Below are 14,727 nucleotides of genomic sequence, written 5' to 3'. Positions count from 1 at the left end.
CCTCTGTCTCATGCCCTCCCTTTTCTATAGACCTAGTAAATTCTTTTACTACTACTGGGAATTCTCTCTAGGTTTAACTCACTATCTTGATAATTCTCTTTTAACTTTATCCTATGTGGTTTAGATAATGAGGTTAAAATTGCTACTCACTTGAACATCCTCTAGTTCTATATGAGTACTACAATTAACATTATTAAATTTATACTAAATAATATCAGCAAAATAATGATGGGGTGACATAGGGTGTTTAAGATTCTAGTTGCATTTGGTGACTTTCTAAAGACTGCATCCTAGAAGACAGTTTTGGCTTCTGTCTTGCTTTACTTTTTGTAGAACTCTCCTTGTTTCTTGTGTATCATGTTGGACAGTTACTGCAGTTTTTTGTCTGTTCTCTTGAATTTGTTTTACAATTTACAATCAAGGACCCATTGCAAGACTGATAAAATGATATCAGCCCATTGTGAGATGCTGTGTCCAGGGGGAGGAGCCAAGCATTCCCACCTGGATAGAATCTGGGATTTGGGAAAGCACAGGCAGCCTTACCCACTGGATTCCCAGAGGACAAGAGCTACCAGACCTTTCTAGGGGATCACTGCTTCAACCAGACCACTTCATCTGGACTGCTACCACCACCACAGGGAATCAGGTTGTAATCTGACTCTGGCAGTGATCTTTTGTACTATTGCATTTATTTTATTTTACCTTTTTTTTTTTTCACCTCCTATTAAATTGCTTTTTTCTGACTAGGAGTCTCTCGTTGGTTTTGCTTTCAAGCCAGCACACCTCGACATCTCTTTCACCTACTTTCTCTGTTATAATTGAGCAGTCCTTCCTCTCTTTGATCGCTAATTTGGTCAAATAGACTAAAAAGCAATGATCCCTAGCAACATGGTGATCTACTCAGCATATTTCACATTTTCCCATTTATTGGGTATCAAGACTTAATTCTGATGTAATAAATACAGTCTTTCAGCTTTAATAGGCAGAGGACATGAATTCCAATGAAATTGCCTCATTAATATTTATTTTTCTTCAGAGTGGCTCATGAGCTGTTTCAAGTTTGGAAAAGCAATTAATGCATCGGTGACTCCAAAAGATAGGGAAAAAAATATTGTGAGCAAGCAAATAATGGCTTGCTTGGGCACACAGCAGTCTGCATTTTTAGAAGAGAATTTCATTACATTTTTTGAGCTTTAAAGAAGCAAACAAAGAAAAAAAAGCTTTATATGCTTAGGAGTATCATATGTAATTATGCAAGTGTTAATGTGAGAATCTAGAGAGTGTCATGCCTAATGATACAAGTAGTTGTGCAGGTTTTTTGCCAAAAGTTTATGTGCAAAAGATTGGACAGATGGGATTGCACCGTGTGCAATTTGTCCCACAGGATTAACTATGAAATACCCGATATATTTATATAAATACAGCTATGATTGATTCTGATCGGGTTTAGACAGAAAGATTTATTCACCCCACAGAGTAAATAAAAAAGAGTTATTTGCTCCACAGTATAGAAGCTATAAAAATTATAGAATATAATGCTCTAGGAAGCAATTTTGAAGTAAACAGAGCCTTGCTGGAGTTGTTTCAGCCCATTCCAGGCAGAGCCTCCTGCTCCAGCAGGAACTGCCTTTCCTGTGCCAGGACCAGGGCAGATCCCACTGTAGGCAAAGCCCCAGGCCAGCCCCAACACAGTGATGGCCTCGGGCACAAGTGCAGAGTGCCGTGCTGGGAGCTGTGCCAGGGAGAGCCTGAGGCACCAAAGGCACCTTGGCAGCAGCAGCTGCTTCCAGGCCATGGCCAGAAGCCTCCCTTGGCAAGGCGGCCTGGTGGCCACCACTGCAGAGCTGCTGCTCCAGGGCTCATTTCTGGCTGGGCTCTGCCCCAGCCCACAGAGTGTGACCTCAGCCCTGACTCTGTCCCAGCCGCTGTGCCTGAGCCCTGCAAAGCCTAAAGGTCACCTGTGCCAGCCTGGCTCTGTCAGCCCCTGGGGCTGGGCAGGGAAAGGCCAGAGAAGGGGCTGGCTTTGGCTGCTGGATGTGGGCTCCAGCAGAGACAAGGAGAAGTCAAGCGAGTGGATGGAGTTCAGTGAGCAGCCCCTTCTCCCCATGCAATCCTGGAATGGTTTGGATGGGGAGAGCTCTGCAGTGCTCATCTCATCCAAACCCCAGCCATGAGCAGGGAAATCTTTCACCAGATCAGGTTGTTCAGAGCCCTGTCCCAGCTGGGCTTGAATGTTTCCAGGGATGGGGCATTGACCACCTCTCTGGGAACCTGTCCTGGTGTGTCACCAACCTCATCACCAAAAACTTCCTCCTCATCTCCCCCTATCTGAACCTCCGTTCCTTTAGTTTAAAACCACCACCCTTTGTGCTATTGTGACAGGCCCCACTAAAACCTTTGTCCACCATTGCATTTCCAATCAGCTGGGTTTCCATGGCAGTTCCATGACAGGTGACCCAGGTGTGGTGTCCCAGGGTGGTTTTCTATGGAAGCAGTGCCCAGCACTGCCCCTTTCTGTCTGTCTGAGCTGGCCTTTGGCCCTGGCAGTGGCGTTTGCTGCTGGTTCCGCGGTGCCTGAGCAGCCAGCGCGGCACAGGGCAGGTGGCCGTGGCACAAGCCCCCAGCAAGGGATCCCCTCTGGCTCTGGGCAGTGACACCAGCCCTGAGCAAGGGGCTGCTGCAGTGGGGCCACAGCCCCTTGCAATGGCCCAGGGCAGGTTGGGATGATGATCCACCCTCACTCCTGGCCCAGGGCAGGGCTGCAGGACCCTTCCCCACAGCCTGTCTGCACACAAGCACTTCCAGTGCTCTCCGCCTTTCCCTTCCTCTCACTCTTTGCTCACTCACACACTTCCCAACAACCCACCTGGAGCTTTGAGCTGCAAGGAGTTCAAAGCTTGTCTGTCCTTCAGGAGTTGGTCTAATTCTGCCTTCACCCAACTCTGGATTTGTGTTTATTGTAGAACTTCCTGAGTGTCTAAAATATTCCTTGCATGGTTCTGCCTTGGGGAATGGGAACCTCCTTGGTGGAACCTTGGGCTCGGCACCCACGAGGAGATTGCCTGAAACTTAGGAGTTTTAGATTGCTAAAAAAGGAACAAAGCTCCTCTTTTTCTGAGTGCAGCCAGTTCTGTGAGCAAAGCAGGTCCCAGGTGAGTGAGGAGAGACAGGATGGGGTTTGGGGATGTGGAACAAGCTTGTCCACACTGGGTCAGACCTCAAGGCACAGCTTCTCTGACCAGGCCAGACCTCCTTGGGAGTCCCTGGGTCAATATCAATCACAGAATGTTGCAATCACCTTTTCCGTAAATAGAAAAATGCACCCTTAACAATAGGAATGTGGGTTTATTAGAAGTTCTTTGAAATATTTCTCCATAAGTGCAGCAGGAAAACTTCCTAATGAATGGCATTAGACCAAAGGGAACTCAAGGCAGAGCCATGGTTTGTCAGGACTCACTTGATCCTGATGAGTCCCGTGGTGCATTTGGTTCTGAGCCCCGGAACCTCAGGGCCTGAGAGGAGATTGCACAAACCTTTCCAGGAGTGACAGTCAAAAGAAAAGCCCAGAGTGTCTCAAAGCATTAATGTGTCCATCCCCAGCACGGGCTCCTCATGGAGTTTTTATTAAGAAGGCTTTTGACACCATAAATATTGAAACTAATGAAGATGGAGTTGAATGCCTATGGCTAAGAATTAAGGGGAAAGCCAACAAGGCTCACATCTTACTGGGCGTCTGTTATGGTTCACCCAACAAGGAGGAAGAGGTGGACAAGTTATTTTATAAGCAGCCAGAGAATGTTTCAGGATCATCAGTCCTTGTTCTTGTAGGTGAGTTCAACCTGCCAGACATCTGCTGGGAACTTAGTACAGCAGAAAAGAGGCAGTCCAGGACATTTTTAGAGTGCATGGAGGACAACTTTTTGTCACAGCTGGTGGGTGAGCCTGCCAGGGGAAGGACTATGTCAGAACTGCTGTTTGCAAATAGAGGTGGGCTGGTGGGAGATGTGGTGGTTGGAGGTCGACTGGGGCAGAGTGATCATGAAATTATAGAGTTCTCAATATTTGGTGAAATCAGGAGGAACACCAATAAGACTCTTACACTGACTTTCTGAAGGGCAGACTTTGGCCTGTTTAGGAGACTTATTCAGAGAGTTCCTTGGGAAGCAGCCCTTAAAAACAAAGGAGTTCAGGAAAGCTGGGTGTGCTTCAAAGCAGAGATTTTGAGGACACAGGAACAGAATGTCTCTGTGTACCAAAAGATGAGTCGATGAGGTAAACTTCCAGCCTGGATGGGCAAGGGGGTTTTGAAGGAACTTAGGAATAAAAAGAGGCTGCCTCATCTTTGGAAGGAGGGTCAGGTCTCTCAGGAAATATTTAAGGGGGCTGCTAGAGCATGTAGGAAAAAAATTAGAGAGGCCAAAGCTCAGTTTGAACTTAAAATGGCAACATCTGTAAAAGATAATAAAAATTACTTCTACAAATATATTAATGGTAAAAGGAAAGGGTGTTTTTCTCTACTGGATGAGGGACGGAACTTAGTAACTGCAGATGAGGAGAAGGCAGAAGTGCTTAATGCATTCTTTACCTCAGTTTTCAGTGAAAAAACAACTTGTGTTCAAGAAAACTGTTCTCTTGGGTTGGTTGATGGTGTCAGGGAACAGAATGGTTCCCCCATTATCCAAGAGGAGGCAGTCAGAGAACTGCTGAGATGCTTGGATACCCACAAATCTGTGGGCCCAGATGGGATCCATCCAGGGTGATGAGGGAGCTGGCAGGTGAGCTTGCGAAGCTGCTCTCCATCATTTACCATCAGTCCTGGCTCACTGGTGAGGTTCCAGATGACTGGAAACTGGCCAATGTGACACCATTCACAAAAAGGGTGGGAGGGAGGATCCTGGTAATTACAGACCAGTCAGCCTGACCCCAGTACATGGCCAGGCCCAGCCATCACAGGTTTAGGAAAGGTAGGTCATGTTTGACCAACCTGACCTCCTTTTATGACCAGGTGACTCACCTGGTGGATGCAGGAAGGGCTGTGGATGTTGTCTATTTGGATTTCAGCAAGGCCTTTGACACTGTCTCCCACAGCACCCTCCTGGATAAGCTGGAAGCTCGTGGCTTGGACAGGAGCACTCTTCACTGGATTAGGAACTGGCTGCATGGCAGGGCCAGAGAATGGTGGTGAATGGTGCTGCATCCAGCTGGTGGCCAGGCACCAGTGGTGTCCCTCAGGGGGTCTGTGCTGGGGCCAGCTCTGTTCAATATTTTTATTGACAACGTGGATGAAGGCATGGAGTCCTTCATTAGTAAATTTGCAGATGACACTAAGCTGGGAGCTTGTGTCGACCTGTTGGAAGGACAAAGAGCTTTGCAGAAAGACCTGGAACAGTTGGACAGATGGGCAGAATCCAATAGGATGAGGTTTAATAAGTCCAAGTGCCGAGTCTGCACTTTGGACACAATAACCCCCTGCAGTGTTATAGGCTGGGGATGGTGAAGCTGGACAGTGCCCAGCAGGAAAGGGACCTGGGGGTACTGGTCAGCAGCTGGCTGAACGTGAGCCAGCAGTGTGCCCAGGTGGCCAAGAGGGACAAAGGCATCCTTGCCTGGATCAGGAATGGTGTGGCCAGCAGGAGCAGGGAGGTCATTCTTCCCCTGTACTCGACACTGGTCAGGCCACACCTTGAGTATTGTGTCCTTTAGGAAGGACGTTGAGATGCTTGAGCGTGTCCAGAGGAGGGCAACGAGGCAGGTGAAGGACTTGGAGCACAAACCTTATGAAGAATGACTGAGGGAACTGGGGTTGTTTAGCCTGGAGAAGAGGAGACTCAGAGGTGACCTTGTCACACTCTACAACTTCCTGAAGGGTGGCTGTAGTCAGCTGGGGGTTGGTCTCTTTCTTCAGGCAACAACTGACAGAACAAGAGGACACAGCTTCAAGCTGCGACAAGGGAGATCTAGGCTGGATATTAGGAAAAAGTTTTTCACTGAAAGAGTGATAAAGTACTGGAATGGCTTGCCTGGGGACGTGGTGGAGTCACCATCCCTAGAAGTGTTTAAAAAAAGACTGGATATGGCACTTAGTGTCATGGTCTAGTTGAGGTATTAGAGATGGGTTGGACTTGATAATCTTGAAGGTCTCTTCCAACCTAAAAAATTCTGTAATTCTGCAAAACTGTGCCAAACCATTATAGAAGCCATAGCTAAAAAATCAGCATTATTTCACATTATTGATTTTTAATTAAATTGAAAAAAACATGTATCACAGTATATTTTGAAATAGCTATTACTAATAATAGCTATAATACTAAATTTCACTTGCACAAAGAAACCTGAGCTCAAGATTTAAACCTTCATTCTCTCACTCCATGTGGGAGCATTCCAAAACCAATTCTTCCTTCTGTGGTGCTATTTCCAATCTGCTGCTAACAAAATCTATCCTCACCTTCCCAAACCCACAAGTTCTTTTCCTTTTTCCATATGCAGTATTTGGATGCATTTTAACACATCCAGCAGTTCAGCCTCTTTTAACCAACTGCCCCAGCACTGACAGGGTGCTCTGACCTCAGCCCACTCCAGAGCCAGCGAGCTCTAGGGAAGGGCTTCCCATCCACGAATTTCAGATGGGACTGGTTCATCACATTACATTTAAAAAGTGACATTTTGGTGTGATCTGGCCAGACTTCACCAATTTTGTTTTACCAGTGGGCAGGGTCAGCACCAAAGACACTGACGCCACCTGAAGGAATCAGTGTCATTTACTACAGTTCAAAGCAGCAAAGGAGCACAAAAGGAGCAGCTCAGCAATGCACCCAGCCATCACTACCAAAGATTGCCTGCAGGGACTGAGAAAGATCCATCACCAGTCACCCTCAGACTTTCCCATCACCCACATGCACACATCAGCTGGGGGAAGCTGTCCCAGCCAAGGACTGGAGAGCCACTCCCGGACACTGGGAATTCCTGCAGGTGCCTCCAGCCACAGGTGAGGCTCCAACCTGGCTGTGAGAGGGCCCAGCTGTGATAGTGCTGAATAAACAAACTGACAGCACTTCTAGTGCAGGAACATCTGGTTTCATCCTCCTCTTGGGTCCCTCCCAAAGCCTGGCCAGGGCCCAAGGAGGAACCAAGGGAGGTGACTTTGACCATCCAGCCCCAAACAAGGCCAGATGTCAGATTTCATGGCCTTGTCCAGATTCTAAACACAGAAAGGTCAATACATGTCTCAATAATGAGTGGATACATCTATCACAGTGCTAATGACCATGCATATTTTGCTCATGAGCAGATACAAAGATAACCTTTGTTTGGAAGGTTGATGCAGAGGTCACCTTTGGCTCAGGGCCTGCTGTTCAGGCCTCACTCAGGCCTCTTGTCCAGGCCTGGAATGAGCAGGGACATCTTTCACCAGATCAGGTTGTTCAGAGCCCTGTCCCAGCTGGACTGGAATGTTTCCAGGGATGGGGCATTGACCACCTGCAGCCCCCCACATCCCCCATGGCCACGGAACCTGGCTGCAGAAATGGGTCCTTGGGGTGCTTTCCAAGGAAACTTGAAGGGATGAGGGATCCAAAGCCAGCAGTGGGGTGAGTGCAGTGTCCATGGCCACAGCCCCTTGCAATGGCCCAGGGCAGGTTGGGATGATGATCCACCCTCTCTCCTGGCCCAGGGCAGGGCTGCAGTGCTCTTGGTGGCACCTTGGGCTTGGCTCACACTTGAGGAGCATTGGAACCGGGGAGGCTGAAAATTTCAGGCTTTCTGGGCTGAGGGGTGCTGGCCCTCAGATAAGCACCACATTGGACTTGAGGTCTTGGAACAGGCTTCCAAGATTTTGTGATAGCACGGGGGTTGTGGGTGTGGGGTGTAAGTGGTGGTGTGTGATCTCACAGGGTGAAAAATGTACATTTGGGATTTTAGTGTAGGGTGACATATGAGAGCCAAGATGGAGAACTTTGGGAGTGCATTAGTTGTCTTTTTTGCACCACCTTCTTCCTTCTTATTCCTGAATCTGGCTGGTTTTCTGTAATTAGGTGAAAGAAGTCCTCATTGTGGGTTTCGGGTGATCATAACTGGATCAGAAGTATAAATAGATGTCAACTGTTTATTAGATAATTGGGACTTAAATAGCACTGAATAGACACCATTTTAGGCTCACTTCCTTGACTTGTTAAAGAGAGCTCACATCTCGAGAGTTTGTAATAGATAAGGATAATAAATTTCAGAGTGAGACTTCAAAAATAATGTCTCCCAAGTTTTATTTGCCCTGACCTTGGAGCAGGAAAGAGCCAGGAACTCCAGCAGAGGAGGGTGTCTGTTTTCAATGGGGAAACTCTAAAGTTTAGATTGCTAACGTAAAAGAAGAAAAACCACTGGGGAATGTGGAGCAGGGTTGTCCACACTGGGTCACACCTCAAGTCACAGCTTCTCTGACCAGGGCAGAACTCCTTGGGAGAGACGCTGGATCAATATCAGTCACTGAATGCTGCAATCACCTCTGCTCTAAAGGAAAATATTCACTCATGAAAAAAGAAATATGTATTTCTTAGAAGCTCTTTGAAATATTTCTCCATAACTCTAGGAAAAAAGACTTCCTAATGAGCTGCACCAGACCAGAGGGAAATCAAGGCACAGCCATGGTTTGTCAGGACTTGCTTTCGCCTAATGAGCCCTGTGGTGCATTTGCTGTTGAGCCCTGGAACCTCAGGGCTTTAGAGGAGATTGCACAAACCTTTCCAGGAGTGGAAGTCAGAAGAAAAACCCCAAGTGTCTCGATGCCTCGATGGGTCCCACAGAGGTCCATCCCCAACACAGGCTCCTCATGGAGTCCGTGAAAGAGAGAATGGGAGGCTAGAAATGCACAAAAACCTCTCAGAGACTCAGTGAGGGAAGGAAAATCCAAAGCACCTTGAGTATCTCAAAGTATTAATGAGCCCCACTGAGTGTAAATACAAAGCCCCTCAAGGGACGCATTAAAGCAGATACTTGAAGGCCATGATTGCACAAACCTCTCAGAATAGTGTCAAAAAAAGTTCCTTAATAAACCTTGAGTGTCTCAAAGTATTAATGAGCTCTACTGAGTCTTTATACTGACTAAGAATCGCAAGGGACTCGTTAAAGTAGATAATTGGGGCCATGATTGCACAAACCTCTCATAGAGTCAGTTGTAAAAGGGAAACGCCAAGTACCTTAAAATAACTGAAGTACCTCGAAGTATTAATGAGCCCCACTGAGTGTTGTTACTGACAAAGCCTCTCAAGGGACTAATTAAAGCAGATAATTGGTGGCCATGATTGCACAAACCTCTCACAGACTCCAAGGCAAAAGCAAAACCCAAAGTCCCTGGAAAAACCTGCAGTCCCTGGGAGCATTCAGGAGCCCCCCAGGGCCATTGCTGACCAAGGCTCCCCAGGGACTCCTTCCAGCAGATCCTTGAGGCCACTGGCATGTGAGGGGGATGCTGAGGGCAGCACAAGGGGCTGACAGTGCCCAGCCTTGCTGGGGCTGTGCCAGGAGGCCCCAGGGCCTCAGGACAAGGAGTCTCCTCACAGCCCTTGGTGGCACAGAGGCTGCTGTGCCCCAGGACACCAGGACTTGGCTTCTCTTTGTCCCCACCTGTCATCACTGCCTCCAGTTCTCTGCTCTGCCTGGGGCCTGGGGACACTTTCTCTGTCCTGTCCCTCAGTGGGACCCATTAAAACTTCAAGAAACTTTGGAGTTGGATTCTGACTTGGAATTCTTGAGAGGTTTCTTCAGCTCCCTCTCAGGGACTGATGTTCAGGGCCCCAGAACAAAACCCGAGAGGGTCATTAAAGTCTTTGTGCTGTGTCTGTGCTGCTGAGCTGGGCCGGGCTCCTGGCACAGAGGTAGCTCCTGGCAAGGACAGCGCTGCAGAGAGACAGCTCTGCCCAGGAGCAGCTCCTGAGCACAGCCCAGCAGGGCTGGGGCACTGCCTGCAGCCAGCCCGGGCACAGCACACAGGCACAGAGAGCTTCAATCACTCAGGGCTGGGAAGGAGCTGAGAAGTGACTGCGGGAGAATCACTCCCAGCCCTTGACACAGCAACCTCTGGCTGCAGGACACAAGGCAGCTGCAGCTCCTGCAGTGATCTCCTAAAGCTGGAACATCCCAATGCCTACAGACTCTGTGAGTACATTCTCTGATTATCTCTTGTGCAGAGCAGCCAGGGGTGCCCAGGGCTGTCCTGCAGAGCAGGATCCTGCAGCCCAGGGTGCTGTGCTGGGGCAGGGACTCTGCTGCCTGCCAGAGACAGCTCTCAGCCAGCCCTGGGAGCTGCTCCCAGCACTGGGGGACAAGATCTGGGTGGAAGGAGACAGCTGGTAAGGTGTGGAAGTGTTCTCCTTGTGTGGTGAGGATGCTGCATTGTTCAGAACTGCTCCCAGCATGACATTTAACTGCAGAATATTTCCAAGTAGATTATACAGGGAGCACAGCAAGGCAGAGGCTGAATAAAAGGGGAAATCCTGCTTTTTTAATCTACTATTCAGTGTTGCCAGGATGGTAAATTACATATAGATAATTCATATCTCAGTTCAGGTTGAAAAAATCAAAAAATTTTCCCTCAGATCTTAATAAACCAGGCAGTGACAGAAATCAGCAGAGGGTCCCATGCAGGCAGCATCAGTGTCATTTTTCTGGCCACCTCAGGGTTGCTCTGAGGTTGCCATCGCAGTCTGCAGGGCCAGAGCTGCCCCTGGGCAGTGCCTGAGCTGGGAGGGCTCTGCAGGGCAGAGCTGAGCCCCCAGGGCTGGGCTGGGCTCTGGCAGCACAGGCAGGGCCCAGCCCTGGGCACAGGGAAGCAGCTGCAGGCAGGGAGAGCTCCAGGCAGCAGAGCCCTGGACAGGTAGTGGCGGGGGGAAGTGCCACCAAGCTGTGCAGGGATATTGAAAGTCCTCTCCCAACCAAACTATTCCATGATTAATTTTTTTTACAGATATCCATGTCCAGCAGGAGCAAATGTCCAACAGCAGCTCCATCAGCCACTTCCTCCTGCTGGCATTGGCAGACACGCAGCAGCTGCAGCTCCTGCACTTCTGCCTCTTCCTGGGCATCTCCCTGGCTGCCCTCCTGGGCAACGGCCTCATCATCAGCGCCGTAGCCTGCGGCCACCACCTGCACACGCCCATGTTCTTCTTCCTGCTCAACCTGGCCCTCACCGACCTGGGCTCCATCCTCACCACTGTCCCCAAAGCCATGCACAATTCCCTCTGGGACACCAGGAACATCTCCTACACAGGATGTGCTGCTCAGCTCTTTCTACTCATCTTCTTCCTTGGATCAGAGCTTTCCCTCCTGACCATCATGTGCTACGATCGCTACGTGTCCATCTGCAAACCCCTGCACTACGGGACCCTCCTGGGCAGCAGAGCTTGTGCCCACATGGCAGCAGCTGCCTGGGCCAGTGCCTTTCTCAATGCTCTCATGCACACAGTCAATACATTTTCCCTGCCCCTGTGCCATGGCAATGCACTGGGCCAGTTCTTCTGTGAAATCCCACAGATCCTGAAACTCTCCTGCTCCAAATCCTATCTCAGGGAACTTGGGCTTATTGGTTTAAGTGCCTCTTTAGGACTCGGTTGTTTTGTGTTCATTGTTTTCTCCTATGTGCAGATCTTCAGGGCTGTGCTGAGGATCCCCTCTGAGCAGGGACGGCACAAAGCCTTTTCCACCTGCCTCCCTCACCTGGCTGTGGTCTCCCTGTTCCTCAGCACTATAATGTTTGCTCATCTGAAGCCCCCCTCCATCTCCTCCCCATCCCTGGATCTGGCCCTGTCAGTTCTGTACTCAGTGGTGCCTCCAGCCCTGAACCCCCTCATCTACAGCCTGAGGAACCAGGAGCTCAAGGCTGCAGTGTGGAGACTGATGACTGGATGGTTTCAGGAACACCAAACTGCTGTCCAATTACTGCTATTCACTTGTAATAAAAGTAATCTTTGATACTTCCTGTTGGCTTCATTTTGGAGGTTATTTTTCTTTGTTTTCTTTTTTTTTGTTTTTTTTTTTTTTTTTTTTTTTTAATATTGTCCCCAAAGAAATCTCATTGTTTGTGCCATTTCTCATTTTGTTTCCTTCCACCTTCCCTGTTGCCACAGACTTTGTGAATGAGGGGCTGCACTCTTGGTGGCTTTAAAGGAACTCAAGGATCTCCCAGCCAAGTTTTCTGCAGAGATCCCCCTTTTGTTCCCTTCTCTGGAAGCTGCAGCAGCAATGTCTGTGTGCAGAGCTGGGGGCAGATCAGTGCTGGCACAGCAGCTGTGCCCAGGAGCAGCAGCACTTGGTGTTGCCAGTGCTGCTCCCGTGCCCCTGCCCCGCTGCCCTCCTGGCCCTGGTGTTGCTGTAGGGCCTGAGTGCTCTCGGGGCTGGGCACAGTGCTGGGGGTGGCAGTGCCGGGGCTGCAGCAGGGACAGGCCATGGGCACTGCTGGGGCAGCGCTGACGCCTCAGGCCAGGGCCTGGGGGCTCCAGGCTCCTTGCCCAGGCTCTCTCCAGAACACGCCCAGGCCAATGCTCAGCAGAGAAAAGCCCCGTGAGCAGCCCCAGGGTGGCCGTGGGCAGGCTGGGGGCAAACAGCATGGCTGGGGCTCTGCAAGGTCCCTGGGGGAGATGGGAAGGAGCAGCAGAGCAGGGGCTGATCCATCCCCACTGCGCTGGACACCCCAGGGCAGCGTCCCAGAGCGTCCTCATGCACCTGCCAACAACATCCCCCCTCTGCAGCCCTGGCCTCTCCCCCAGCTCACACAGGTGCCGCATCCTTGCAGGCACAGACACGGCAGCACTGGCTCAGGAGCCCCTGTTTGCACTGCCCAGAGCAGGCGTGAGCACCCCCATGGTGTTGGTGTGGGGAGATGAACCTGAGTGAGCACAAATGCCATCATCAGCCCCTGGGGCCAGGAAGGGCTGGGGGACAGCAGGGAAACCACTCAGGTTTGTAGTGGCCTCTGAAGTCATCCAGAAAGTTTGTTCCCATGAGCTGTGAGTTTCCTGTGCCACTGCAGACGTTGTTGCTCAGAGCCAGGGCTGCCTGGCAGCCACCCCCAAACTGCCCTCAGCACTTCCTTTGCTTATCCTGGGCTTTCTTCACTATTCCTGGTACAAATTTCTTCCAATTGCCCACACCTTTTCCCTCCCCTGCAATCAGCCCATCACTGGTTGCCCTTTCCTCTTTGGCCCCACTCCCTATTTCAGTTCCTTAGTTCCCAGCACCATGGGAACCTCCCTTAGGGAGCAGGATCATCCTCCAAGTGCTTCAGGAATTGTCTGCAGCCTCCTGCAGTGCCTCGTGCTGCTCCCTTGCCAGAGGCACCACAGGCCAGGAGGGCACATCTGGGCTGCTGTGTCTGGCTGTGGGGCTCCCTGTTCTGGGCAAGGAGGAGGAGCTGCAGAGGCTCTGCAGGACTGACAGGATGGGCTTTGGGGCTGTGAGGAGAAGCTGAGGCACCTGGGCTGCTGGAGCTTCTGAAGAGGAGGCCCAGGGCTCACCCTGCAACTGCTGCAAGGGTGGTTTCAGAGAATCACGAAATCAGCAAGGTTGGAGATTACCTTCGACATCATCAAGTCCAGCCTGTGCCCTGACACTGCCTTGTCTCCCTTGAGCCTCCTCTTCTCTAGGATAAACAACTGCAGCTCCCTCAGCCGCTCCTCACAGGACTTGTGTTCCAGACCCCTCACCAGCCTTGTTGTTCTTCTCTGGACTCGCTCCAGCCCCTCCATGTCCTTCCTAAGCTGGGGGGCCCAGAACTGGACACAGCACTCGAGGTGCTGCCCAACCATTGCTGAGCACAGGGGAAGAATCACTGCCCTGGTCCTGATGGCCACACTGTCCCTGATCCAGGCCAGGAGCCATTGGCCTTCTTGGCCATGTGGGCACAGTGTTGGCTCATGTCCAGCCTCCTCTTCGTCAGTCCCCCCAGGTCCCTTTCTGCCTGGCTGGTGTCCAGCCACTCTGTCCCCAGCTTCTCAGGTTTTTTTCCTGGAGAAAAGGAGTCTCAAGGGAGACACGGCAGTGTCAGGGCACAGGTTGGACTTGATGATGTCCAAGGTCTTTTCCAATCTTGCTGATTCTGTGATTCTCTGAAACCACCCTTGCAGCAGCTGCAGAATGAGCCCTGGGCCTCCTCTTCAGGATGTCCAGCAGCCCAGGTTCCTCAGGTTTTCCTCAGAGCCCCAAAGCCCATCCTGTCAGCCCTGCAGAGCCTCTCCAGTGCAGGGGAAGCACTTGGCAACTGAATAGCAGAATCAATACGATTTTGCTGAAGTAGTTCATTTAATATTTTTATATATATATATATATATAAATTTATTTTTATTATATATTTTGTTTTTGTTAAACTTCAGTTATGTATTCTAGCTCTACTGTCCACACGTACAGGTGTCTCTCAATTGGCTAAGCCACTTGTTCACAAGGCAGGCACACATCCTTCAGGACACCCAATTGGTCAAGCGTCCATCATCATGTTGTGTGTCCTCTAAGTTTTGCATTGTTTCTATACAGTTTCTCAGGGTCTTGGTTCTTATTTGTAGTCCTGTTGTTATCTCAGTAGCCTTGAGGAATTCCTGAGAGCTCCTGGGCAAGGAGCCTTAAGCCCTGTCTTGCAATGCAAGATTTTATCAAAACAAAACGTATTCTATAACCATCTGTGAACACCAGCTGGGGCAGGTTGTTTATCTCTTCCATGACCTATCCCTCATATCCCTGAGTGGGATCTTCTCT

At 50.0% G+C, this 14,727-nt stretch overlaps 1 protein-coding gene across 1 annotated transcript; it reads left to right on the top strand.

Moving 5' to 3' along the window:
• Positions 1–10,974: 10,974 nt before the first annotated feature.
• On the top strand, positions 10,975–11,955 carry LOC120747974 (olfactory receptor 14C36-like). Its single transcript, XM_040054039.1, has one exon. It carries the CDS (start codon positions 10,975–10,977, stop codon positions 11,953–11,955), a length of 981 nt encoding a protein of 326 aa, XP_039909973.1.
• Positions 11,956–14,727: the final 2,772 nt, after the last annotated feature.

The sequence above is a fragment of the Hirundo rustica genome, unplaced genomic scaffold (assembly GCF_015227805.2).
Source record: "Hirundo rustica isolate bHirRus1 unplaced genomic scaffold, bHirRus1.pri.v3 scaffold_359_arrow_ctg1, whole genome shotgun sequence".
NCBI classification, from domain to species: domain Eukaryota; kingdom Metazoa; phylum Chordata; class Aves; order Passeriformes; family Hirundinidae; genus Hirundo; species Hirundo rustica.
Note: the sequence above shows the minus strand (reverse complement) of the source record. Positions and strands in the feature narration are given on the sequence as shown.